The sequence below is a fragment of the Delphinapterus leucas genome, chromosome 6 (assembly GCF_059928025.1).
Source record: "Delphinapterus leucas isolate spDelLeu-1000000601 "Yukka" chromosome 6, BTC_Dleu_Yukka2, whole genome shotgun sequence".
Lineage (NCBI taxonomy): Eukaryota > Metazoa > Chordata > Mammalia > Artiodactyla > Monodontidae > Delphinapterus > Delphinapterus leucas.
The window spans coordinates 75,050,376-75,075,335 of NC_143134.1; the positions used below are offsets into that span (position 1 = coordinate 75,050,376).

Sequence of the window (24,960 nt, forward strand, 5' to 3'; positions counted from 1 at the left end):
TCTGGAGGGTCTTACATAAGGGACAGGAAAGTGGTCCAGCTTGTGAAAATAGACCAACTGCAGGTTTGTTGCTGCCAAGCATCAGGTCTCTGTTTCCTTCAAATGGGTCCTGTCTCCTAGTCCTGGAACCCAAAACTCATCCCTATGTCTGTGGGACTTTATAGTGTTCAAGAACCTCACAAAGATTTTTATTAATTTGATTAACAAAAAAATGGAGACTTCAGCTAAGGGCCTAGGTGGAAGAGCTTTCAAAAGATCTTGCTAATGGTTGGTTTTTAGTTGATTCCCCTGCTTGGTTGTCACTCTTCAGGCCGTGTGCTGTAACTGAACAAAGGTGGGTATTGGCATCAGATCATCTGATTTGAATACTGTCCCAGCTTCATATTAGTCTGTGGCCTTGGCTTCGGCTCTGAGACTCGGGTTTCTGTATCTCTTCAATGGGGATAAGCATACCTGCCTCACAGGCACCCTGGGAACATTAGAACAGATGATACTCGCAAGGCGCCCAGCAGAGTTCTTGGCACAGAGTAGGAAAGTCAGTGTCTGTTCTTTATCCTGTTGGAAACTAACGAGTTGCTGCCATTCAGTGTGTTACTTACATCTAAAATTGTCCAGGAAGGAGAATCCCTGGTTAATCAAATATTGGTACTTTTCAATTTACTATATATATGTTTGTATAATCTATTGGTTTAAAAAAAGGATAACCAACTCATCTTTGACACTTTATCATGTATTTTCCACTGACTTCAGTATTAACTTCAAGAACACTGAGTACCTTGTGACTATAAAAATACAGAATGCTGGGGAATTTCTGCTTCTGTAAACTTGCATTTCTTATGCGTACTAGGTGGTCTGGTAAGAGCGTCTAGCCTCAGAGGAGAGGGGAGAAAAGCAGAATTCCCAAAGGAAGCAGGCAGAGCACAAAAAGAGGTGGTCCTTTTCCTTCTTGGACCTTGGCCTCATGGTGGTAGTTCAGATTTCATTTCTGGAGCCGATGAAGAGCAAACCTTGACCTTGAGCTTTGCTGAAGCTTTCCAGTGACATTCTAGACCCTCTTCGGCTCTGGACAGGATCCTAGAAGACTAAGTGTACCTGAGTGAACCTCAGGGTACCACATGATCCTAGGAAATAGCACTTACCAAGTGCTACCGATAAGAGCCCCGTTTGAGTGCCAGCTTATACCAATTTACTCGTGGGCTGATGCCAAAGAAGAAAAAGCGTGTTTCCTAACTGATGTGGGACCGTAGGAAGTCAGGTAGGAATTTGGAAACTTTTGCTCACGAAGGCTCAAGGATGACATATTTTTGTACCCTGTGGGGAAAAGGATTTTCAGAATTTTCATGAAAAAAAATAGTAAATTCACTTAGGGGCTTGACAGACCTCTCTAAGTCGTTAAAATGAGAGTCACTTCCATGTGTAAAAGTCGTGATACACAGTGTTTTCTACTTGAGAAAGTGTCTTGTTTCCTGTTACCACCTTGGCGACAAGGAAGAAACTGTGGGAACCAGCTTCTTTTTTTTTTTTTTTTTTCCCGGTATGCCGGCCTCTCACTGTTGTAGCCTCTCCCGTTGCGGAGCACAGGCTCCAGACGCGCAGGCTCAGCAGCCATGGCTCACGGGCCCAGCCGCTCTGCGGCATGTGGGATCTTCCCGGACCGGGGCACGAACCCGTGTGCCCTGCATTGGCAGGCGGACTCTTAACCACTGCGCCACCAGGGAAGCCCAGGAACCAGCTTCTTTTGCAGTAGTCTCATCTGGAGGTCAGGCAGTAGATGGTCCTCATTCTTGGGTGTGTGGAAATTTTCTGTTGACTACAAAAGGAGCTCTCAATTCTTCAAAGGGGTGAAAAAGATTTAGCTCACCTACTGGGGCAGATAAATTGCGACACAGCCTTAGCGTAGCTGACACAGAATCCTCTTCAGGCTCACAGCAGACACAGCTAGACCGTGTAGACTACTAAATAGATAATGGAAGAGGATATTTATTGGGGAGGGCTGTACAACCTAACCGAAGTGCTGTCCTGGCCTTTCTTCCTTTAATTTGTTTCAGCACTCCTTTTCATGGTCAAATTGAATATATCAGGGTACAATGTACATACAGTAAGCACTTTACCCTGCTGTGGGTTTTTTAAGTGCAGCTCTTCCTTTTGTGAAGGTGACAGCTTGACATGTGGAACGAAAAAGTGAGTGTGCTGTGGCGAAATATGTGCCTTGTAACTAACAGAAGTGCACATGCTTTAGTGCTTGGCTTACCTATCTCTTTGCTTATTTTTTTACCTGGTATGATTGTCATTTCTCTTTCAGAAACTATTAGAGGAAGGGAAAGAGGAAAAAAAAGCTCCTAAGTTTGGTTATTAACCATGTGGATTTTAGCTACCATGTGTTGCTTTACTTTTGACCATTATAGTTTTTGGCTTGACAGAAGGGCAGTCTCTGAATAGAGAAAGACAGAGGGACCTCCAAGGTCTTCCCCCATGCCCTGTGGCCCTATCTTATTTAAATAAACAAATACAAGCATGTACAGTGCATATAAAAACATATACGTGGCCACATATAGACACAGATGTAGATCTGCAGATGGTGCACAAGAAAGGATTAATTACCAAAGCGTGAATATCCCTAATTCAGGGACAGCGAGATGGGAATGAGCTGTCTTAAATGCTATAAATATTGCTTCAATGGAAAAGTTAACGTGATTCGTTTAGTAAATCACTCTATTTTAAAAGCACCGAGTAAATTTTAATCTCATGCCTATTTTCACTTAATGGTAAATTCCAACCTTAATTAAATTAGACTCAATTAATGATTTTTTTTCAGTAGTAAGGCATTACTCTTTGATTAAAGGATTCTACAAGTCCTCGGTGACTGAAGAAAATATTTCAGGGGAATTCTGTATCTTCACTTCTGTAATACATTATCAAAATATTAGGTACTTTAAAATCATTTTTACATTTTACTTATGTGTAATTATTCTGTTTTAAAGTGGTTTTCAAGGTACAAGACAAAGATGTCAAAATGTCTTTTTCTTTGTCCCACTTTTCAATTTTACCTGCTTTCTAACTTGTCTTCTGAGAGCTATTTACAGTGTACCCTACTCAGTGCGGAATAAATGTGAGCTTCTTGCCCGTTATGTATCAGAAGCTTAAACTAAAAGCCTATAGATTAGGCTAATGGTCTGCCACCTAAGACTAATGTTCTTCAATTTCAGGTGCTAGAAGCTGTAAGAGAAAGGTGGATTTGGTCAGAATCCTTATTTGCAGGCTTTTATTTGAATCAATTTGAAAAGTATTAATGCCTTAAGCTGGGCCAGCACACTCATTTACCATAGACCCCACCACTCCTTATTGCATTACAGTAATTGGATTTGTACCTTCCTGGCCACCTCTACAGGAGATTCAAAGGAGGGAAGCGGACACAGCTACAAGAAATTCTAACCTGATCCAGTGATGAGTCCTTCGTGGAATGGCGTAGTCCTAAGGGGTGGGCAGTGTGGGGAGGCAGGAGGGTATGGTGGTGCCCACAGCCCAGGCCGGGTGCTAAGAGTCCCTGGGTAGGGCACTAAGGACTTCTTTACATCTGAGGTTTGCTGTGGGCAGGCCCTGATGAAAACAAGCAGATCAAAAACAGGTGGCACCTTTTTGAAAACAACTTATTTCTTCTTGTTTTGTTTTTTCTGTTTGTCCCTCCTATCAGGTGAACACACAGGATTTCAGAGGGCTCGTTCGGGAGGATGCCGTTCTCTACCTGTTAGAAATCCCCAAAGGCGAAATGGTGACCATTTTAGCCCAGAGCCGAGCTGATGGTGAGCAAGTTTGGTTATGAGTTTAATGGGCGGTAGGAGAGGGAGGTAGCTTGGGAGTACAATAGGAAAATCTGGGTATTAAAATATCGAAGTGGATCCTGACACCTGATCTCTAGGTCATAGGTATGTGGAAAGAATTCGGGTACCATTTAACTTTCTATACACATATTTTCTGTGCACCTACTGAAAGAATTTCACTAGTTGTGTGATTTTGGAGTAAAACTGCTTTTCTGGACAGAGATCCATCCTTAATTACTGCCTGAAGTTATTATTGAGTTTTTCCATGACAGATGGAAAGGGCCACACCTGCTGGTCAGCTCTCATATTAACCCGTATCAGTCTGACAAGTTGCTTCACCTTTCCAAGCTTTATTGTTCTCATCTGTAAAATGGGGGTTAATAGAATCTTCTTGTCTGCTTCAACTAGTACAGTTGATTGGCAACTGTATTAAGGTTCTCCAGAGAAATGGAACCAATAGGATGTGTATGTGTCTGTGTGTATATATATATATATATATATATATATATATCTTTCTATACATAGAAAGAGAGAGACAGAGACAGAGACGGGCAGACAGAGAAAGGGAGAAAGTGAGCTATTTATTGATACTGTGAGGAATTGGCTTACATGATTATGGAGGCTGGCAGGTTCCAAGATCTTCAGGGTGAGTTGGTGAGCTGGAGACCCAAAGAGAGCCAATGGTTTAGTTCCAGTCCAAGTCCAAAGACCTGAGAACCAAGAGAACCAATGGTGTAGTTGCTGTCCAAAGGCGGACTGGCTCAAGATCCAGGAAGAGCCAGTGTATCTGTTTGAGTCTGAAGGCAGGAGAAAAGCTGACGTCCCACTTTGAAAGGAAGAAGAGTTCATTTTTCTCTTACTCGGGGGACGGTTTACCTTTTTGTTGTGTTCAAGCCTTCAATGGACTGGCTGAAGCCCACCCAAATCAGGGAGGGCAATTGGCTTTACTCAGTCTGCCCGAGTTAAATGTTAATCTCACCCAGAAACACCCTCATAGACACACCTAGAATAATATTTGACCAAATATCTGGGCACCCCATGGCCCAGTCAAGTCGATGCATAAAATTAACCATCACAGCAACTCGTGAACTTAGTTACTTGTCCTTCTTCCTGTTTGAACTATGGTTCCCGTGGGGCCTGTGTGCTGAGTTCGCTAAATGCAAAGAAAGTAAAGAGGGTGATCAGAGTTCAGAGAGCTGATAACTCTTCCAGAAAAGACCTCTGGCCAAGCTGAGTACCACACACAATGATGCTTTTGTCTTTCAGTGTATAGAGACATACTGGCTTGTGGCAGAGGGGATTCGTTTTTTATAAGAAGCCACTTTGAATGTGAGAAAGAAACTCCACAGAGCCTGGCTTTCACCAGAGGGGAGGTCTTCCGTGTGGTAGATACGCTGTACGATGGGAAACTGGGCCACTGGCTGGCCGTGAGGATTGGAAATGAATTGGAGAAAGGCTTAATCCCCAACAAAAGCAGGTATCTTGAGACTGCACACACCCACGCAACCCCTTTAAGCCTTCCTCCCACAAGTAAACAACACCTCCCCCTGCCAAAGGAAGCCCCATATAACTTCATCATTTGTCATCACGACCTCTCCCATCATCCATTTCTTGTGTATGAGGAGGCCTTGGAGATACTGCGGGTTTGGTTACAGACCACCGCAGTGAAACGAATATCGCAGTGAAGCAAGTCACACAAATTTTTTGGTTTACCAGTGCATACAGAAGTTATGTTTATATTTTACCGCAGTCTGTTAAGTGTGCAATAGCGTTATGTGTAAAAAGAAAATGTACATACCCTAATTAAAACTTCTTTATTGCCAAAAACTGCTGACCATCATTTGAACCTTCAGTTAGCCATAGTGTTTTTGCTGGTGGAGGGTTTGAAATTTTAAGAGAATTCCCAAACCATGACACAGAGGCACAAAGTGAGCAAATGCTGTTGGGAAAATGGTACCGATAGACTTGCTCGATGCAGAGTTGCCACAAATCTTTGATTTGTAAAAAAAAAAACGCAATATCTGCAAAGCACAATAAAGCGAAGTACAGTAAGACAGGGTGTGTCTTATATCAGCCTAAACAGAACAAGCCATGTCAGCATGTTTGTTACTGAGCTATTTCTGCTGGATTTTATGTGCACCTAGCCTTTCTCTGCCTCCGTCCAGAAGGGGAAGGCCCTGTGTTTCTCACCCCGTGCAACTTGCTCATTGTCAAGCTGCACCTCTAATCTAAGTCCATGAGTGACATCGACTGAATTTGATTAGTGACCCACACATTTGCGCGTTTCCTGGCTTTAGACCTTTACTTCCCCTGGTTTCTTCTCTCAGAGCAGAACAGATGGCCAGCGTTCAGACTGCCCAGAGAGACAGCAGTGGGGACAGGGCAGACTTCTGGAGGATGCGCGGCCAGAGGTCGGGCGTGAAGAAGAACCTACGGAAGAGTCGGGAAGACCTGACGGCCGTTGTGTCAGTCAGCACCAAGTTCCCGGCTTACGAGAGGGTTTTGCTTCGAGAAGGTGTGGAAGCCAAGTGGGCCAGGAAATAATCCGACTGGGCCCAGAGCCTGTTTTTCTTTGTTTTTTAACTTTAATGATCACATTCCAACTTACCTGTATCCCTTAGGCCAAGCCAGCTTACAGATTGGAATCATGTTTAAACATGAAATAAGACTTACAAAAAAGTGAGCTGTGCAAACTCGTAGTTCTACAATCTCAGTTATTTTTTTTTAATACTACCATTCAGAAGTTTTTATATATTCTGTAGAGCAAAACTTATCTTTAGTAATAGTGGGAGGAGTGAACTATAATAAAAGAGGGAGCTCTTTTATGTTTCAGAAAAGAGCTAGTCTGAATTGGAGGTGGGAGAACACGCAATTTCTTTCATTTAGTTGTGTTATCAATATATAAAATACTTTTGCTTCTTAACAGCTAAGGACATGTAGGTGTCTTCGTGGCTTTTTTTTTTAATTGAAGTATAGTTGCTGTACAATATTATATGTTACAGGTGTACCATATAGTGATTCATAATTTTTAAAGGTTATACTTCATTTGTAGTTACTATAAGATATTGGCTGTATTCCCCATGTTGTACAATATATCCTCCTAGCTTATTTTATACCTAATTTCATGGCTTTTCTTATCTCATTTCAGCTGGTTTCAAGAGACCTGTGGTCTTATTTGGCCCCATAGCAGATATAGCCCTGGAGAAGTTGGCAAATGAGTTGCCTGACCTGTTCCAAACTGCTAGTAAGTCTGTCAGTGATATTTTTTTCTCCACCAATTTTTATTTTGAAAGATATCTAACATACAGAAAAAATAATTAACACCCACATACCCTTCATCTGGGGTCACTGTCAACAGGTAACGTTTTGCCATCTACACTCTTTCCCCCATAGACACACACAGGCACACACACAAATTTTTATAATTTCTGCTGCACTGTTTGAAAGTTTAAGTTGCAGGCATTATAACAGTTCCTACCTCTGTGAATCTCCTAATTCTCCTCCTATACAACCACAATACCATTATCACAGCCAAGAAATTTAACATTGATACAATAATTTTATTTAGTATATAGTCCTTTATTCAAATTTTCTTCATTTATCCCAATTATGTCTTTCATAGCTTGTTGCTACTGGTTTTTTTAAATTTAAACGCAACCAAGGAGCATGCAGTACACTTGATTTTTATGTCTTTCTGGTCTCCTCCTTTTTCTAAATTAGTTTGTAATGTGATATTTTGAACAGTCCAAGCCATTTGTCTCATAGGATGTTCCCTGTTGGCCTGGCCTGTTTCCCCTGGTTAGATTTTGGTTAAACAGGTAGTGTGGGTCCTTCCCATTGCCTCTCATTAGGAGACAGCGAATGTTAGCTGTCCCATCCTTGCTGATGCTAGGTTGGTGTACTTGGTTGTTACTGGTTTCTAAAATTTTACTCTGTCCCTCCCCCCCCCTTTTTTTTTTGCTTTTGCAGAAACGGAACCAAGAGACGCGGGATCTGAGAAATCCTCCGGGGTGGTGCGGTTAAATACCGTGAGGCAAATTATTGAACAGGTGAGGAAATTCACCAGAAGGCCATGCTGTCAGAAAGAATTGGGTCATGGATTGCTGCAGTCTTTTCAAGAATAGAATCTATATTTTTAATAATTATTAACCGTTAATGGTAAAAGCTGACTATAAACATAAGCTGTTTCAGTGTGTGGAAACCAGCTGATGTTCTATGGCACTGATATGTTGGTTCTCTCTGAGTTCTAAGCATTATACCAAATAATCTGTTAATTCATTTTCTCAGAAGTTCTCATAGATTGGTAATATTAAAGTGGAGGGAAACATTTTCTGCTTTTTGATTTAAATTGGTACATTTTATCTGATGCAGCCTTTACTTATCAATACAAACTCGTTGATGCTATGTGGCTTTACATATTCACTCACATACCCATTTATGTAACTTTTTCCCATTTCTAACAGGAAAAACATGCGCTCCTGGATGTGACTCCTAAAGCCGTGGACCTGTTGAATTATACTCAGTGGTTCCCGATTGTGATTTTTTTCAACCCAGACTCTAGACAAGGTGTCAAAACCATGAGACAGAGGTTGAATCCGTCATCCAACAAAAGCTCTCGGAAGTTATTCGACCAAGCCAACAAGCTTAAAAAAACTTGTGCACATCTTTTCACAGGTAAGTGAAATGCAGAATGTAGTCTCTTTGCTCAAAAGTGAGAAATAGAGAGTTGTAGAATGGAAGGAATAGGAAAATAATCAGAATGGAGAATAGTAATCTGAAATTCTATTCATGACTCCTTGAAAAGTCGCTAATCCTATAAAGTGAGTATAGTAGACTCATGGCGTTTGTACATTTAGCTTTGTAATTTTGACTGTTTGAAAATGATCATAAAGATCCATAATACACAATACCTGGTCATTTTGATGAGGCTCAAATTTTGGGGTGAGACTACGAAGCTAGTGATTAAGCCTGGTGTAGCACCAAGTACCCATATCTGTTATGGATTGTGTCATTGTTCTCTGCTTACCATCCATGCATGTGCTGACTTACAAGGTGATCAGAACGTGGTTTCATTATTTTAAAATGTCCTTGAAATAGAAACTTGAACACTCTGGATATTAGATGATATTAAGGATTTATTACTCCTATTTTTAAGGTGAAAATGATATTGTGATTATGGGTTTTTTTAAGAGTTCTTATTTTTTAGGCATATATGCTAAATAAAATATTTATGGGTGACCTAATATCATGTCTGGGATTTGCTTAAATAATCTTAAGTGGGACTATAGGCCAGACTGGCCAAGAGTTGATAGTTGTTGGGTGATGTGTACATGGGAGTTTGTTAAACTGTTCTCTCCACTTTTGTGCATGTCTACAATTTTCCATAATAGAATTGTTAAAAATATTATTTATTTGGTTGCACTGGGTCTTAGTTGCGGCTCATGGGCTCCTTAGTTGCAGCTTCAAGCCTCCTTAGTTGCGGCACATGGGCTCTTTGGTTGCAGCAGGTGGGCTCCTTAGTTGTGGCATGCATGCGGGATCTAGTTCCCTGACGAGGGATCAAAACCGGGCCCCCTGCATTGGGAGTACGGAGTCTTATCCACTGTGCCACCAGGGAAGTCCCATAGAATATTTTTTAAAGTTCCTGAAATGAAGACCTACTGCCTACTGCTACTGTTATTCATGAAAATAAAATGATTTAAGAATGTGACCTGTTTTAGTAACTGAATACATGCACTATCTATGAAAATGACTAGTTCTGTGAATGTGGTATAATTAAGGGTCTAACAGGGTGGCATGAAGTTTTTGGTCATGCAGTTTTGTGGGAGCAACATGAGGAGACTGTGTGGATGTAATTAATATCCTTAGGATAATGATAGCTCTTTTGAGTTCAGTGCCAGTCATCACCAACATGTGTCATTTTTAGCTTATCTGACACTGGGAAGGGAAGGGAAGGGGGTGAATGAATGATGAATGTCCACATTAGACCCTATTTTACTCTTACTGGCTTTTCTTGTTAAAGAGTGAGATGCACTACTTACCACTATGGTGAAGTGCTCAAACTAAGGGGTAGGTAATCTAGCCAATGCAAAGAAGGGAATGGTATGTCATAAACTGGGTTTTTGTGAATGTAGCATCTTAAGAGCTTGTGCTTTTGGTATGTTCATATATAACCTTTCCTCTGTTGTTTTTACTACTACTACTACTACTATAATTATTATTATCATCATTACTATTTTTATTATAGCAATGGCTAACAGTGGTACAGACTTATTAGGCCATAGGAAAGGCCAGGTGATTTCCACAAGGTCACACATTAGTGTATGGCTAAGCCCAGACTAACACTGTAGTGTCTCTGACTGTGGGTCCAATATTGTATATACTTTACAGCACAGACGTATTATCCTAATGCTGAAAGGGGTCATATAGTGCTGTTTCTCCATTTAATAGATAATTTGCCCATTGAACTGAGGTCCATATGATTGCGACTAAGCTAATCAGGAAGTTGAAGGTTTGGGGATAACTAAAGTTGGAGGCTGTGACTCTGTGAGTGTCCAGTTTCATCTAGAACTTTGAGGTGATCCACTGTCAGCATAGGTTGCCAACCTTCGGTATGGAATTATTTGGTCATCAGGATGGATGGAGCAGGCTGCCAGGTAACTTATCAAAAGGCCCCAGCTGTCTGTGAGATGGCCTTTCGCAGCAGTCTTCCAGACTTCTAAGTTTAACTCTTGAGAGCTGTGTGAATGGCCCCACTGAGTGCTTTCTATGCCTCGTGTCTCACTCAGCCTGGCCAGGCTGTGATTTGATCGTGTGCACCATGGCCAAAATCCAAGGTTTTTTTATTACTTTAAATTTATGTCATTTTAATGAACTAATAATTGGGAAAGATAGAGCTACTATGATGAACAGTAAATCAAAATCAAGGCTTATGTTGCAGGTGGTCTCAGCAGGCTCAATATCCTTCTTTTCTCCTTGTTGCACAGTAACAAGAAAATCTTGTTTCCCGCAGGTGATTATTTAATTATGACGGTATGAAAATGGCTCTTCTTGAAGTTACTGTGTAGTAAACGTGATTGAGTAGAAGAACTGAAGATTTGTAAACTGTTAGTGTGTTGGTAAATTGTTAGTATTTCAGATATAGGACAAATCAGGGCTTAGTATGATAATAATAGTGAGTGGTTACAGGAGAAGCTAACATTGCTAGTGCTTGTTGATTTACATTCTTTGTACTGTTATACTTATTGTTATGTCTTGGTCATTTTTGAAAGATATAATTTATTTTATAAATTATTTGGTCTTTTGTTTTTTTACATATGTCCATTACTATTTTTACAATATAATAAATGCCTTTTACCTAAAAACTAAAAAAATTAAAATGGCTCTTCTTGCAAACTCAAGATACTTCTTAATTAAGTGGAGATGACCAGGGAAACTTCATTCTGAGATTTGCCCCAAAGCAAATTAACTTGTCAATGTAAATTACAATATTAGGCTGCCCAACCCTCCCCCCTCATTTAAAAAAAATTATTTTAGAATACATTTGCATGCATATGTTGCAAAAATTATTTTTTAAAACCTGAAGTTTAAGTTACATGCTTTCTTGGAATTCCTGAAGCACTCAGTTCATGGTTTAAATACCACGGAAATGGAATTATGGACTTAGAGACCCACACAGGGCCACCCTTTGTATGAAACTGTGGGATTTTTAAAGTACCAAAGGATAGCACTTTTATCAGTTTTCTAAGATTTCATTAATGTGAAATTTGTATAATTCAGTCCTGAGATTTTGGAAATGCTAAACAAATGCTATTAGTGATACTATTTTACGCTTTTTAAAAATCTTTATAGGGCTTCCCTGGTGGCACAGTGGCTGAGAGTCTGCCTGCCGATGCAGGGGACGCGGGATCGTGCCCCAGTCCGGGAAGATCCCACATGCCGCGGAGCGGCTGGGCCCGTGAGCCATGGCCACTGAGCCTGCGCGTCTGGAGCCTGTGCTCCGCAACGGGAGAGGCCACAAGAGTGAGAGGCCCACGTACCGCAAAAAAAAAAAAAAAGTCTTTATAAACGTTATATATTGTAAAAGAAATTTTCTGTGCCATAATGTAGTGTTTGAGAAAGCCTGGGGAGAGAAGTGAATCATGTACTAGTCAAAAGTACCCAAACCACAGGAGGCAGTTCTTGGTTTCCCAAGGACACGTAGGGACTCTGAGGGCCACAGGAAGCAGATGGAAGTTGCCACACTCCCTGGCCGGGCACTTCAGTTGATGCTTGTCCATTTAGAGAGGGTCCCTGCCACATGAATAGCTTTACTGAAATTTAATTTATGTACACTATAATTCGCCCACTTAAACTGTACAATTTAGTAATTTTTAGTATATTCAGAGATGTATAGCCCTCAGCACCATCAATTTTAGAACTTTTCCATCACCCAGAAGAGAAACTTCATACCCATTACAGTCACTCCCAGTTTCTCCCCAGCCCTCCAGCCTCACATGTCACCTTTTGCTGTTGTTCTCGGTGCTCCCCAACCTCCTTGGGTAGAGAAGAAGCAGCACCGAGTGCACTTGTGCGGGGGCTGGGAAGGGATGCCGACTCGCAGCCGAGATGGAGGCTGAGTGAAACTCCTTTCAATATTTCACTTTCTGGCGTTCTATCCAAGGGAACATGGGTCTAGTCCAGAGGTTGGGAACAACAGGAATTAACCAGTATTGCTTGTAGTCAAAGAATCTGAAAAAGTTAAGGAGCAGAAGCCAATAGTAAACCAAAGGAACTTGGTTTCAAGTGAAGGGAAGCATCATAGCTGTGCACCCACCTGTTAAAGAGAGGTCAAGTGCATGAGTTGGATGTTACCAACTTAGTTGGAAATTACATTTTTATGGGGCTTAGGAAATTAGTTACTGTAAAGCTCTTTTTTTTTTTTCATATACTTGACTCAATGTGGGTTCAATAAGAGGTTTCTGACTTTTTTCATTTTATCAGGGGGCATGAACATATTTTCTGCATTTCGCAAATGCCCCTTTTTTTTTCTTTTTTTTTTTTGTGGTACGCGGGCCTCTCACCGTTGCGGCCTCTCCCGTTGCAGAGCACAGGCTCCGGACGCGCAGGCTCAGCGGCCATGGCTTACGGGCCCAGCCGCTCCGCGGCATGTGGGATCTTCCCAGACCAGGGCACGAACCCATGTCCCCTGCATCGGCAGGCGGACGCTCAACCACTGCGCCACCAGGGAAGCCCCACAAATGCCCCTTTTAACTTTAGGTTTTCCTCATGATAAATACAAACTGTACTCATCTCAGGTAGCTCCAACATAAAGCTTTAAAAGGCAGCTGAATGTTCTCACTTAGTGCCAATCACTCATTTTGTCTATATGCCCGATCTCACCTCTGTTACCAAGAGGACAATAATCTTTTTAAAATACCATGATAAGGATACAGAAGTCCAAGGAATCAAGGTTAATTTTCCTTGAGTTGTCCAAGGTATCGGTTTATTATAATGCTGTAAATAATTAATAACCAAGGAAACTGTAAGCTCATTCAGGATTTTCCAAGGTCAGTGTTAGGACTCTTTAAATGAAAGAATGCTATACGTTACTAGGAAGAAAACCTGAAGCATAATTGCTTACGAAATTTGCTTACTGGTTCTTTGTGGCTCTTTACAAAGAATTATGCAGACTTCAGGATAGGTGGGACAGGCTGCCGAACAACTTTTATCAACACGTTCCAATTTTCTTTTGGGTGCCACATAATGCAATACCCCTTAATTACAGGCCATGGTGTGATATAGTTTTTAAGAATCCTAATTTACCTTCAGTTTGTTCATTTTAGGCCCAATTTTTTTTTTTTTTTTTTTTTTTGCGGTACGCGGGCCTCTCACTGCTGTGGCCTCTCCCGTTGCGGAGCACAGGCTCCGGACGCGCAGGGTCAGCGGCCATGGCTCACGGGCCCAGCCGCTCCGCGGCATGTGGGATCTTCCCGGACCGGGGCACGAACCCGTGTCCCCTGCATCAGCAGGTGGACTCTCAACCACTGCGCCACCAGGGAAGCCCTAGGCCCAATTTTGATTATCTGGTTTATCCCCATTAGGTCCATGAATACATATTGCTGAAGAACAATCACATGTGTTTTACTTGGTTGGTATTTTATACCGGTGCTCTAAATTCATGTTTGTCGTGCCGTGGCCAAGACCATAGACTCTAAAAGCAAACTTCTGAGTTTGCATCCAGGCTTTTCCACTGGCTGGGTGCGAGGCCTTGGGCTAGTTATTTTAATTACTGTGCTTCAGTTTCTCACCTGTAAAACAGGGATAATAGCAATACCCACCTTGTGAGGTTTGTTTAAGCATGAAATGAGCTAATCCATGTAAGGTATTTGGAAAACTACTTGGTCAATCATAGTGCCATTACATAAGATATACTTTGTTCTGAATAGAAAATGTATGTTCTGTAAATACACACCTGTACAGTTTGGTTAATCTATGTCTATATTCTAAAATGTTTAATCCTATCAAAATGGTATTCATTTAAATGTTATCTTTAGTTTTTTATTGGAGATAACATGTACCTTGGTATATGTTTTTCTCACTTATAATGTTCCTGTCTATGTATTGATCTTTAAAACACAGCATATTTATATTTGGTTCAGATGTGTTATCTTTGCCCCTGAAGACACACTGTTTAAAAACATATTTGGGAGTTTCCTGGTAGTCTAGTGGTTAGTATTTGGCGCTTTCACTGCCGTGGCCTGGCTTCAGTCCCTGGTTGGGGAACTGAGATCCCACAAGCCGTATGGCGAGGTCAAAATGAAAACAACAAATTTTTTTAAGGTAGCTTTTCTGAAAAATAGACATTCTTTAAAGAAATTAATCCATTTTTAGCTTTATAACATCCACCTATAATGTAAACTCCAACAGCCAGATGGTAATAGGTTTTTTTTTTAATATAAATTTGTTTATTTATTTTTATTTTTGGCTGTGCTGTGTCTTCGTTGCTGTGCACAGGCTTTCTCTAGTTGTGGTGCGCGGGAGCTACTCTTCGTTGCGGTGCGCAGGCTTCTCATTGCGGTGGCTTCTCTTGTTGTGGAGCATGGGCTCTAGGTGCGCGGTCTCAGCAGCTGTGGCACGTGGGCTCAGTACTTGTGGCTCGCAGGCTCTAGAGCGCAGGCTCAGTAGTTGTGGCGCAAGGGCTTAGCTGCTCCGCGGCCTGTGGTATCTTCCTGGACCAGGGCTCAAACCCGTGTCCCCCTGCATTGGCAGGACGATTCTTAACCACTGCGCCACCAGGGAAGCACCAAGATGGTAATGGTTTTAATTACATTCGACTAAAGGGATTTAGTGTTCAAATATTTGTAAACACTTTCTCTTTCATCTGCCAAAGTTTTAACTTAAATATGAAAGTTAGGATAAATTATGTCCAATGGGATTTCTAATAAAAATTTCTCTGGAAATTGAGGCACACCTTTTGGTTTGCATTTCTATAGCTACAATCAACCTAAATTCAGCCAACGATAGCTGGTTTGGCAGCCTGAAGGACACGATTCAGCATCAGCAAGGAGAAGCCGTTTGGGTCTCCGAAGGAAAGGTATGTGGCACAGATACTCTGCTATGAGGTGAGAGTCCGCGTTCTGAGTTTTTTCTCCAGAGGGTAGTGAATGTAGTAAAACCATGCCCATTTCAAGTGATCCCAACATGTGCATCAGTAGTTCGAAAATTTATAAATTCTCTGAAAAAGTAATAAAATGAAGGGACGTTTACAAGAAAAGCAGAATGGGATATATGCAGCCCTACATTCACTTCCCTTTTGCTTTTAACGTAGTAACTAGTGTTTTGTTCCAAGCACACTAATCAGAGCTTACAAGACCTTGTGTTGAGCTCCACAGCTTATTATGAAGGACTTGGGAAACGCAGAGTGGAGAGGTGAGGTTGAGCTATGTGGAGAACACGGTTAAAAATTAATAGAAAGAAGAAAAGCTAATGGAGTTTGAATCATTGGCTTAGAAAGAAGCCTGGCAGAGAATGTGTCCTAGGGATTTGAGTAGGTGATGGGAGAGCATTGGGTACTTTGTATAGACGCGACCTTGGCTCGCGTCTCATGTGTGGAGGCAGTTTATACGCAGCCCTACTTCAGGGAGGAAGCAAAGAAACTATAGAATTCCCTGTGGTTCTAGGAGCCTTTGGTGCTGGTATTCTGTGGTCCAGCTGAACTGAGGTAGTTTGTGAGACGTTAGAGGTACGATTTTTGTTGCGGAAGTGCCTCCATTACCGATTAGATGGTTGAGCCTAGTCTTGCCCTTTAGGAACTGCGTGTTTAGTCAGAGTATCTAGTGGCATCTACTGAGTGCTTATACCCACTATGGCTTTGTGCTAGCCTCTGTGGTGAGAACACGTTGAACAGGACATAGCTTCTGCCCTCAAGGATTTGAGAATCTCATGGATGAGCGGCGAGGTGTGCAGCTCAAGGCAGCGTGCACTATTGGTAGGAGACAAATACAACAGAGACAGCTGGAGGAGAGCCAAATTCTGGAAGAAAGTGCAACAGTCTGAGGAAGCCTGGCTCAGTAGTGGTATATAGGACGGATGGTGGCAAGGAGAGATAGGGCGGAGGGTTTCTAGTCTGAGTCTCTGCACAAAAATTAACATAGTAATTTAAAGCCAAGTGATTCCAGGAGGATAAAGGTGACTTCCCTTTCTAGAACAAGTCAAGGTTTCAGGCACTTGGCTGTGCCCTTGGGAATTTTCTTGAGTCCTCACTCCCAGGAGCCATGTCAGATCCCACTGACCCTCCAAAACAAATTCCTCTAGATGGAAGGGATGGATGATGACCCCGAAGACCGCATGTCCTACTTAACCGCCATGGGCGCGGACTATCTGAGTTGCGACAGCCGTCTCATCAGTGACTTTGAAGACACCGACGGCGAAGGAGGCGCCTACACTGACAATGAGCTGGATGAGCCAGCTGAGGAGCCGCTGGTGTCTTCCATCACCCGCTCCTCGGAGCCGGTGCAGCACGAGGAGGTGAGGCGAGGAGGCCGTGGGCTGCCCGGCCCTGGGCAGGAAAAGGAGGTTCTGGCGTTTCACTTGAATTCCTCCGGCCAGCTGTTTATTCAGGGTGCTGTGGCAGGTATTCCTAAGGGTTGGAGTGGACGATGTCTAGGGAGCCTCTCATTCCAAGCCAGTGCCTGTATGATTGTGGATGTGGTCCATGGGGGAGTGGGACAGGAACTAAGCGCTGGGAGACGTTGAGTGATCAGCATTCATCACACAGATGCTGTCGGGCATGACGTCATGATATCGGGCCAGCTGTCCAAATTACAAGTGGGACATTATTTTTAAATACAGTATTGTTATATTTACTTGTAACCTTTGATTAGGTCTCTCTCTGTACTCTTAGGTATCCGTGCTTTTTCTTCTCCACCCTACCTTTAACCTTTCTAATCTTGCAAAAACTCCTGTTTCCCCATCAGTTTCCTTCTCTCTTGTATTTCAATTTTTTAATTGAGTTCGCTGATTAATTATATGTCTGATCTCATGTACTATGCATCCACTGACCAGCGAATAGACAGCTTCTGTGATCCTAGGAATCACATTGCCAGCACTAAGGATCAGAGCGATTATTAGTTACACCTCAGAGAACATTGGGATAATTACCTTTGTAGACAAGACGCTCCATATATTTGGATAATTATTACTGTGGACTTCTCTTTAGCAGTTTAGCTCATTTCAATGAATGGTTTTTATCTTTACGAAGCATAAGTACCAAAAATACAAGTTGAAAGGAGGAGCAACTCACCATGACAAATTAGTATATACTGCTGGAGAAGTGGTAAAGAATAAATTAACTCATGAATGTCTGCAGATACAGCTGAGCTAATGCTTTAAAATGTTAACAGCTGTTAGTGACAAAAGAGATTTTAGACTTTAGGAAGACCTTTTGTTTTCGTACTTTAAAGGGAGAGATGCAGCTAGTTTTGGGAAAATGTATCTTAAGCACTTGCTAATGGGAGAATATGCCTGGTACCTGCCTTTTCAGTAAAGAAGCACTGGGTCAGTAGCTCAACTTACGCAAGTTATGAACCTTAACGTCTGAATTCCCACAAGTTTGAAGAACTCCAGCAAAGCAGACCAGTGCTCTCTTCTTTCTGCTGGGATGTTCTTGTTATGAATGAACCTTTATGTCTTGTAGAGCATAAGGAAACCTAGCCCAGAGCCAGGAGCTCAGATGAGGAGGGCTGCTAGCAGAGATCAACTTAGGGACAATAGCCCGCCCCCGGCATTCAAGCCAGAGCCGCCCCAGGTACGTGGCTGGGAAGCCCAGGATGGGAAGGAGAAGGAAGCATATGCCCCTGGAGCTCCTCACATAGCCAGGGAGGAGCACGCACAATAATATGGTATTGGATTATGTTTTTGACTTACCAGGTTCTCTATTAGAGCCTATCTTTTGGCCTTTTGGGTGAAACCAAAAATTAGGAAAAGGTGAAATAGTAGAATGGAAAGGCAGTTTTAGAAGAACATATAATTTTAGGACTATTAGTGTTTGATTCCTTTTGTTTTGGTTTATTTGTTTATTTATGTAGAAAGAATAAAAGTTTGATAAATACTGCATGCCCAGAATCACCTGTCTTAGAATCTGTTTTTCTTCTTCTGTCCAATTAAATTTTTCTGCCCACGATCTGATTTAGATGCACCTGAAAAATCCTTCCTGGTGACTTGCTAAAGAAAACAATCACCACCATTGTTGACAATGCGTCTCATTATGAGGACCATTTAATTTATTTTTTAAATAAACCATTGTCCAGAACAGAATCAGTGCGAGGACACGTGGGCGTATGTCATACGATGGTTTACCCCTCTCTGAATCAAAGCTATGACTCTAGGCTTTTCCTTATAACCCAATAAAATTTCTCTAACTCAATACTTTAGATAAGAAGAAAGTAATAATTGATTGGGCTTTCAGAAGTAATTGGTGACCTCCTAAAATAGAACAGTGAAAATTGACAAGCAGGCCTAGGATGGAAGTATGAAGAAAAAGTGGCCATCAGCGTGATATGCTCCCTCCCTACTCCCCACCCCAGTCTCCTGCACCTCTGGCTGGACCTCCGGGCCGGGGCACGCACCCTCCGCGTGGTGTGAACTCGGGAGCCACTATTCCATCCTGAAGCCTGACTTGTTCTGAGGTCTTCTCCAAAATTCTGATCTCCTCTAGTACAAAGTGAGGTCTGATCCACCTCTAGCACTTGCGGGCCTCCTAGCACGTCCCCAGCACCCTCTTGCTTTGCTGAGCACTTAATTCTCTTCTGTAGGGAGTGAGGTAGGGCTCCGGATGCCAGATCAGTGGCCGTGTGCCTTGCCGTATTTGATTCCTTGTCGGAATGGAATTTGTTGACCACCTTTGGAAACTGATCAGGAAATGGAGTGTATTAAATCACTAATAGAGATTTGAAAATAAACCGAAAGCTCACGGTTAAAACTATGTCATTGCTCTCTGCAGGCCAAAACCCAAAACAAAGAAGAATCCTTTGACTTCTCTAGATCCTATGAATACAAGTCAAACCCCTCAGCTGTTGCCGGTAATGAAATTCCCGGGACATCTACCAAAGGATGTCCACCTCCTATTGCAGCAAAACCCACCTTTGGACGGCCTATACTGAAGCCGTCCACTCCCGTCCCTCCCCCAGAGAGTGAGGAGGTGGGAGAAAGCAGTGAGGAGCAGGACAGCGCCCCCAAGTCTGTCCTGGGCAAAGTAAAAATATTTGAGAAGATGGATCACAAGGCGAGATTGCAGAGAATGCAAGAGCTCCAAGAAGCGCAGAATGCAAGGGTAATTTCTTTTTCAACCACTAGGTCATCTTAGCGTGTCATCAGCAAGAATTTTAAAGAAGTTTCATTGCAGTATAATGATTTGCAGTCCTTTTGCCCCTGCCACAAACATGAAAGGACGTTCACACGCGTGATACAAAGGCACATCCTGTATGTGTGTCATTTCCAGGTGGCCAGCTATCAGCACATCCCTTTTTCTTCCAGTCAAGAAAACCTAACATTGTAGGCGAATAGGATTCTGCCCTTCATACTTCAGAACTTTTTATCAGGTTCTAGAATGGGGAAGTGTGACAAGAGAGAATTAATGGCCTCTTTGAAATTGTTTTTTGTTAAAACAGTTGATAACTGAGTTTTAATTTGCTCCCAGATTTGCCATAGAAACTCTGCACACCTTGGGTGCTAAAATTGAAAGGCCCGTAGATTGTCCTTTTTGATACTGTTTGAATTTTTGTGCCATGTGCACAAAAGCCTTTCAGAAGCCAGAGAAGAATTTAAGCATATTCTGCCCAGTGGTTATGGGAGTTTTTTTCATTTAAGTTTGTCACAACAATGGCAGTGCTTCTGAGCCTTTTTCTGATTTTCTTTTTTGTTTTTTTGGTGGCGGAGGCAGGAGAAGGAAGGATTTATTACTCACCGTAAGTAAGGAGAACACTGGGGATCTTTTCCCAAAGTAGCATCTCCCGAACTGCAAAACTGGGGAGGTTTTAAACGAAGGGTACGTGCATATTCATCAGGGGGCTTGAGTAGAGAATTCAGCATAGAATTGGGGCAGAGCTTGACAGAGTCCAAGCTTTAGCTGATTGAAGTCAGGAGGGTCAACGTCATCGTTCCATCCTCCACCTGGCTGGGGGCCTTAGTTCCTGGTGTCAAGACTTACTGAAGCTCATTTTTTTTTTTAACATCTTTATTGGAGTATAATTGCTTTACAATGGTGTGTTAGTATCTGCTGTATGACAAAGTGAATCAGCTATACATATACATACATCCCCGTATCTCCTCCCTCTTGCATCTCCCTCCCACCCTCCCTATCCCACCCCTCGAGGTGGTCACAAAGCACCGAGCGATCTCAGAAAGAATTCAGTGAGAGATAAAGTGATAGATAAGAAGTGGATTTATTTAGAGGTACACATTCCATAGACAGGACACTGTTCGTCTCAACAGGCAAGAGTGGCCCTGGGAGAAACACACTCCACAGAGTGTGGGCCATCTCAGAAGGCAAGAGACCTCTTTTTTCTTTTCTTTCTTTTTTTTTTGGTGGTAAAGTATACGTAAAACTTACCATTTTAACCGTTTGTAAGTATTCAGGGGCATTCAGTGTATTCACATTGCTGTGAACTACCTCCACCATTCGTCTCCAGAATTTTGTCATCCTCCCCAGCTGAAGCTCTGTATATGTCAATATTAATGACCCCCACCACCTCCTTCCCCAGTCCCTTAACCAGCATTCTACTGTCTGTCTCCATGAATTTGACAGCTTAGGAGCTTCATATAAGTGGAATCATACAGTATTTGTCTTTTTGTGACTGGCCTATTTCCCATAGCATAGTGTCCTGAAGGTTCAACCATATTGTAGCATGCGGCAGAATTTCATTAGTTTTAAACATTTTTCCTATTTGACATATACCACTAGGCATCACGTACAACCCTAGAAGCTAGAGATTTGCTTCTCTTTTTCCTCTTCTCCTTGAAATGGGATTGGAAAATGGAACCAGCAGGGACTGAGCAAGCTGACTGTCTAGTCATTCACCCCTTCCCTCTTTTTTTTCTTAATCACCACAGATTGAAATTGCTCAGAAGCATCCTGATATCTATGCAGTTCCAATCAAAACACCCAAGCCGGAGCCCGGCCCACCCCAGTACACAAGGTAAGAGCTGCTTGGAAGGTATAGGTCTAAAAAAGGGGCTTGTCTAGGACTTGGATGCCTAAGAATGAATTTTTTTCACCTACATTTCAAAGTAACAAGAAGGTTTGTTTTTTTTCCCTGGTCAACTGTTTGCTTATTCAGTCAAATTAATTGTAAAGATCATAGAGTCAAAATTTTATGGTAGTGTTGATTGTGTGCTGAAACTGACATAGTGTAATCATTGACGTTCCAAGTCAGTCCCGTTAGACCCATTGGAGCACAGATGTGTTAAATTATGTTCGGGTAGCACATGAGCAAACTTCCTGGGGCTTAGATGCCAGTTGTTTCATTGCTAATATTTTCGAGCTCTTAGCCAAGCTCCTTAATTCCTTTGCGTCACCTAGCAAAGTCAGGCCACTTGTTCTGAGCTGTGGTCTGAAGGGAAGGTGACATCAATCGACCGGTGTTGGTAAGATGCTTTATGTTGAAAGTGCTACATAAGCACTAGTAATTATCACAGTGTCTTCCTGTTGAGGTTTTACGCTGGATCATTTCCTGCTTCTGAGAATAGGAAACAAAAGGAAAAAAATCACATTTTCTTGCAGCCATTCTGACTGGAAACTGGAGTCTAGTTTTAACGCGCAACAGAAAACTAGAGGCAGATTTCTTCTTTGCCAGTTGAACTGTGGCACAGCCTACCAAGTGGCCCCTGGAAACAGAGGGGATTTGGTATAACTGACTGAAACTGGCAAAGAACTTGCTCTGCTTGTGAGCTTTTAGCCAGTGAGCTTAAGAAGGCACCCACATCCGGCTGGAGAGTTCTTAGGTCAGGGAGCACGTGACCAGCTTCCCCACTCGCTGCTCAAGTGGGCATTGGCCTTGTTATTCCCGTCCTCACTCCTACCACTCTGGGAACCTGGAGCCGGGCCAGGAGTGCCCTGGCTTGTCAGCAGAGTGTGACTCAGGTGAGCCAGCCATCCTGGGCAGTTGACCACTGCATGCATCACGGGCGGGGAGGCCCGAGATTTCGGCTTCATGTAACCCTCTCACTTTGTTAGTTCCAGGCCCCCCGAGCCACAGAAAGGTCCTGCCAGACTTTATCAGGATCCCAGAGGAAGTTATGGCAGTGACGCCGAGGAGGAAGAATACCGACAGCAGCTGTCGGAACACTCAAAACGCAATTATTACGGCCAGCCTTCCCGATACCGGGACACGGAATTATAGATGTCCGAGGATTGACTCTTGTGTGCCCCGCTGCCGCCCCCTCAGAGCAGCATTCCCACCAGCCGTGGGAGGATGGTTCTTTGCAGTTTTCATGTACTGTGGAGATGTAGGGGCACTTCCTGGGGAGCCCAGGGGACTGAGTCTGGGGAGCTTATGGCTTTTGGCTCAGAATTAAGAGAAACACTACCGTCTGATACTGTTACCTGCTTCAGTGGACCAAAATCTGTATTAATTCTGTTTGTGTATTTTTAACATATATATTAAGAAATGATAACTATTTTTCCTCATTAATAGCTGCCTTCCAGGACCGTTTCAATGAGAGACAGAATGTGAAAAAAATAAATAAAAATACTATGTGACTCAAACTGAATTCAAAGAAGTAGTTTATTACAACTATGTAAGTGCCTTTGATGAGAAGTGTCTTAAATTTTCTTCTTTTGAAGCTTTATGCAAAGCCATAATGGACTAAAACATTTTGATTAAATTTTTATACCAGTTTAAGAGCTATGGTTTTCTCTGCACCGTGTCATCTTTTCAAGACATTTGTCTTTGTAATATTTTCCATAAACTCTGACTGTATATATAATAGCTATACTTGGTAGTGCTAAATAGCTTGAAGTCCAAGAAGTTGGTATAGAAGTATTTTTGTCTGTCTGTTTAAAACCATGTGTTCCACGAAAGCAGATACTTGAGAAAAACACATTCCCAAAATTGTGTGTATTGACTGCAGTCAGTTTTATAATTTAATAAAAAGGAGGACATTGTAATCAAGGTGCTTTGTGGTGGATTTCTACACTACTTCCTACTTTGGAGGGCAGCTTTTATTTCAATTACTGATCATAAAAGTGAGGACATGCTCATCGCTGAACATCGGAAAATAGAGACATATGAAAAAGAAAATAAAAATTACTTATAGCCCCATCCCTCAGATAATTTTGGTGCATTTCCTCCAATTATATATTTGTGGATGTCCATGTGTGTAATAGCTGGGCGTACACTGTACAGTTCTCTTTCCTGCTTTTTCGTTTGAACGTTTCAGGTAGGTAAAACTCACGCAACACCATTGCTAATAACTGCAGAATAATAATACATGCCGTGACCACTGCTGCATAAGTAGATCTGCTAGTGTTGGCCGTTTCGATTATTTCCTATTTTTTGCTTCTTTTTACAGGAGATGCACCTTTTTATATATAATCCATTTTTGTATATCAATGATCAGCATTCCAGTCCTCTTCTTTAGGTAGGTACTCAGAAATGGAATTACTGAGTAAAAGCAGAGGAACATTTTTAAGACTCTTGATATTTACTGCCAAATTGCTTCCTAGAAAAGTTGCATCCGTTTATACTCCCGCATTCACTCTTAAAGGCTAAAATATGTTTAGAATTTTAAAAAAACAGACAAGGAATTTAGGTTTGTGTGAATCAAAAGTACCCTGAATTTAGGAAAGGAGAAGAGTCTTGGTTCCATTAAGGGCTTTTTGTAATAAGAATTCACACAAAGATGATAAGCGTGTGTTTAGCAGAGTTGGTAATTCAGCTTATTCATAACTGAGTTACATTACAAATTTATCCTTGGTTGTATTGTCAGTTTGGTGCTGTAATTTATATACCATTCAGTGCAGTACCTTGAATTGAGCAGACTTCAAGGCACTGACTCAGATCTGCATATTTCATAAATAAAAGCCACCTTTTGTGGGTGGAAAAAAAAAAACAGGTTAAATATATGACGGTTTAGTTTGCTTGTGTTCTTCAAATACAGGAATGAGCCCTTTTGCAAACTCAAGGAAGGGAGGAGAGGAGGCTTTTGATCAGGAGCTGGGCTGTCATCTGGCTCCAGCACTTTTTTGTGATGCGTTAGGTGGTGCAGGCAGGAAGGAAGGACCTCTGTTCCCTAGAATGTCCCAGTGGTGCCCAGTGGACCACCAGTGTCTGCCCCACACCTTTTCAGTTCATTTTCAGCTTTGTCCTAGGGAGGATTTAAGGCTGCCTACAATATATGTGGAGTATAAGGAAGAAAAAATGGTGCTAGGCAAATGAGGAAAGGGAAGAATGTCAGAATAGGAAGGACAAGCATGAGGAGGGAGCATAGTGTTCACTCTGCATGCAGGAAGGGGGGGAGTTGTCCCAGAATTCTCTCGCCTCCCCCATTCTTTTTATTCTGTGGGGTCTCATTTTGCCTCATGCAATCATGACCACTTACTTGCAAGGAGGATTTTGGAGGTCCATTTCTTACTGTGTTTTTCTTTGTAGGGCAGTAGCTTGAT

At 42.1% G+C, this 24,960-nt stretch overlaps 1 protein-coding gene across 12 annotated transcripts in view; it reads left to right on the top strand.

Moving 5' to 3' along the window:
- The window catches only part of TJP2 (tight junction protein 2), a 132,851-nt gene extending 109,384 nt beyond the window's left edge, over positions 1–23,467 (top strand). For 10 of the 12 annotated variants that reach the window (XM_089913280.1, XM_022573555.3, XM_022573551.3 and 7 more), the window contains 12 exons: positions 3,692–3,800; positions 5,085–5,295; positions 6,146–6,333; positions 6,967–7,062; positions 7,788–7,867; positions 8,282–8,492; positions 15,293–15,393; positions 16,614–16,826; positions 17,995–18,105; positions 19,300–19,629; positions 21,408–21,493; positions 22,531–23,467. In XM_089913280.1, coding sequence (XP_089769406.1) covers positions 3,692–3,800; positions 5,085–5,295; positions 6,146–6,333; positions 6,967–7,062; positions 7,788–7,867; positions 8,282–8,492; positions 15,293–15,393; positions 16,614–16,826; positions 17,995–18,105; positions 19,300–19,629; positions 21,408–21,493; positions 22,531–22,696 — 1,902 coding nt within the window. In that variant the 3' untranslated portion in view covers positions 22,697–23,467. The remainder of the gene's footprint in view (positions 1–3,691; positions 3,801–5,084; positions 5,296–6,145; positions 6,334–6,966; positions 7,063–7,787; positions 7,868–8,281; positions 8,493–15,292; positions 15,394–16,613; positions 16,827–17,994; positions 18,106–19,299; positions 19,630–21,407; positions 21,494–22,530) is intronic. The other 2 variants (XM_030763787.2, XM_089913279.1) reach the window with 2 other exon arrangements.
- Positions 23,468–24,960: the final 1,493 nt, after the last annotated feature.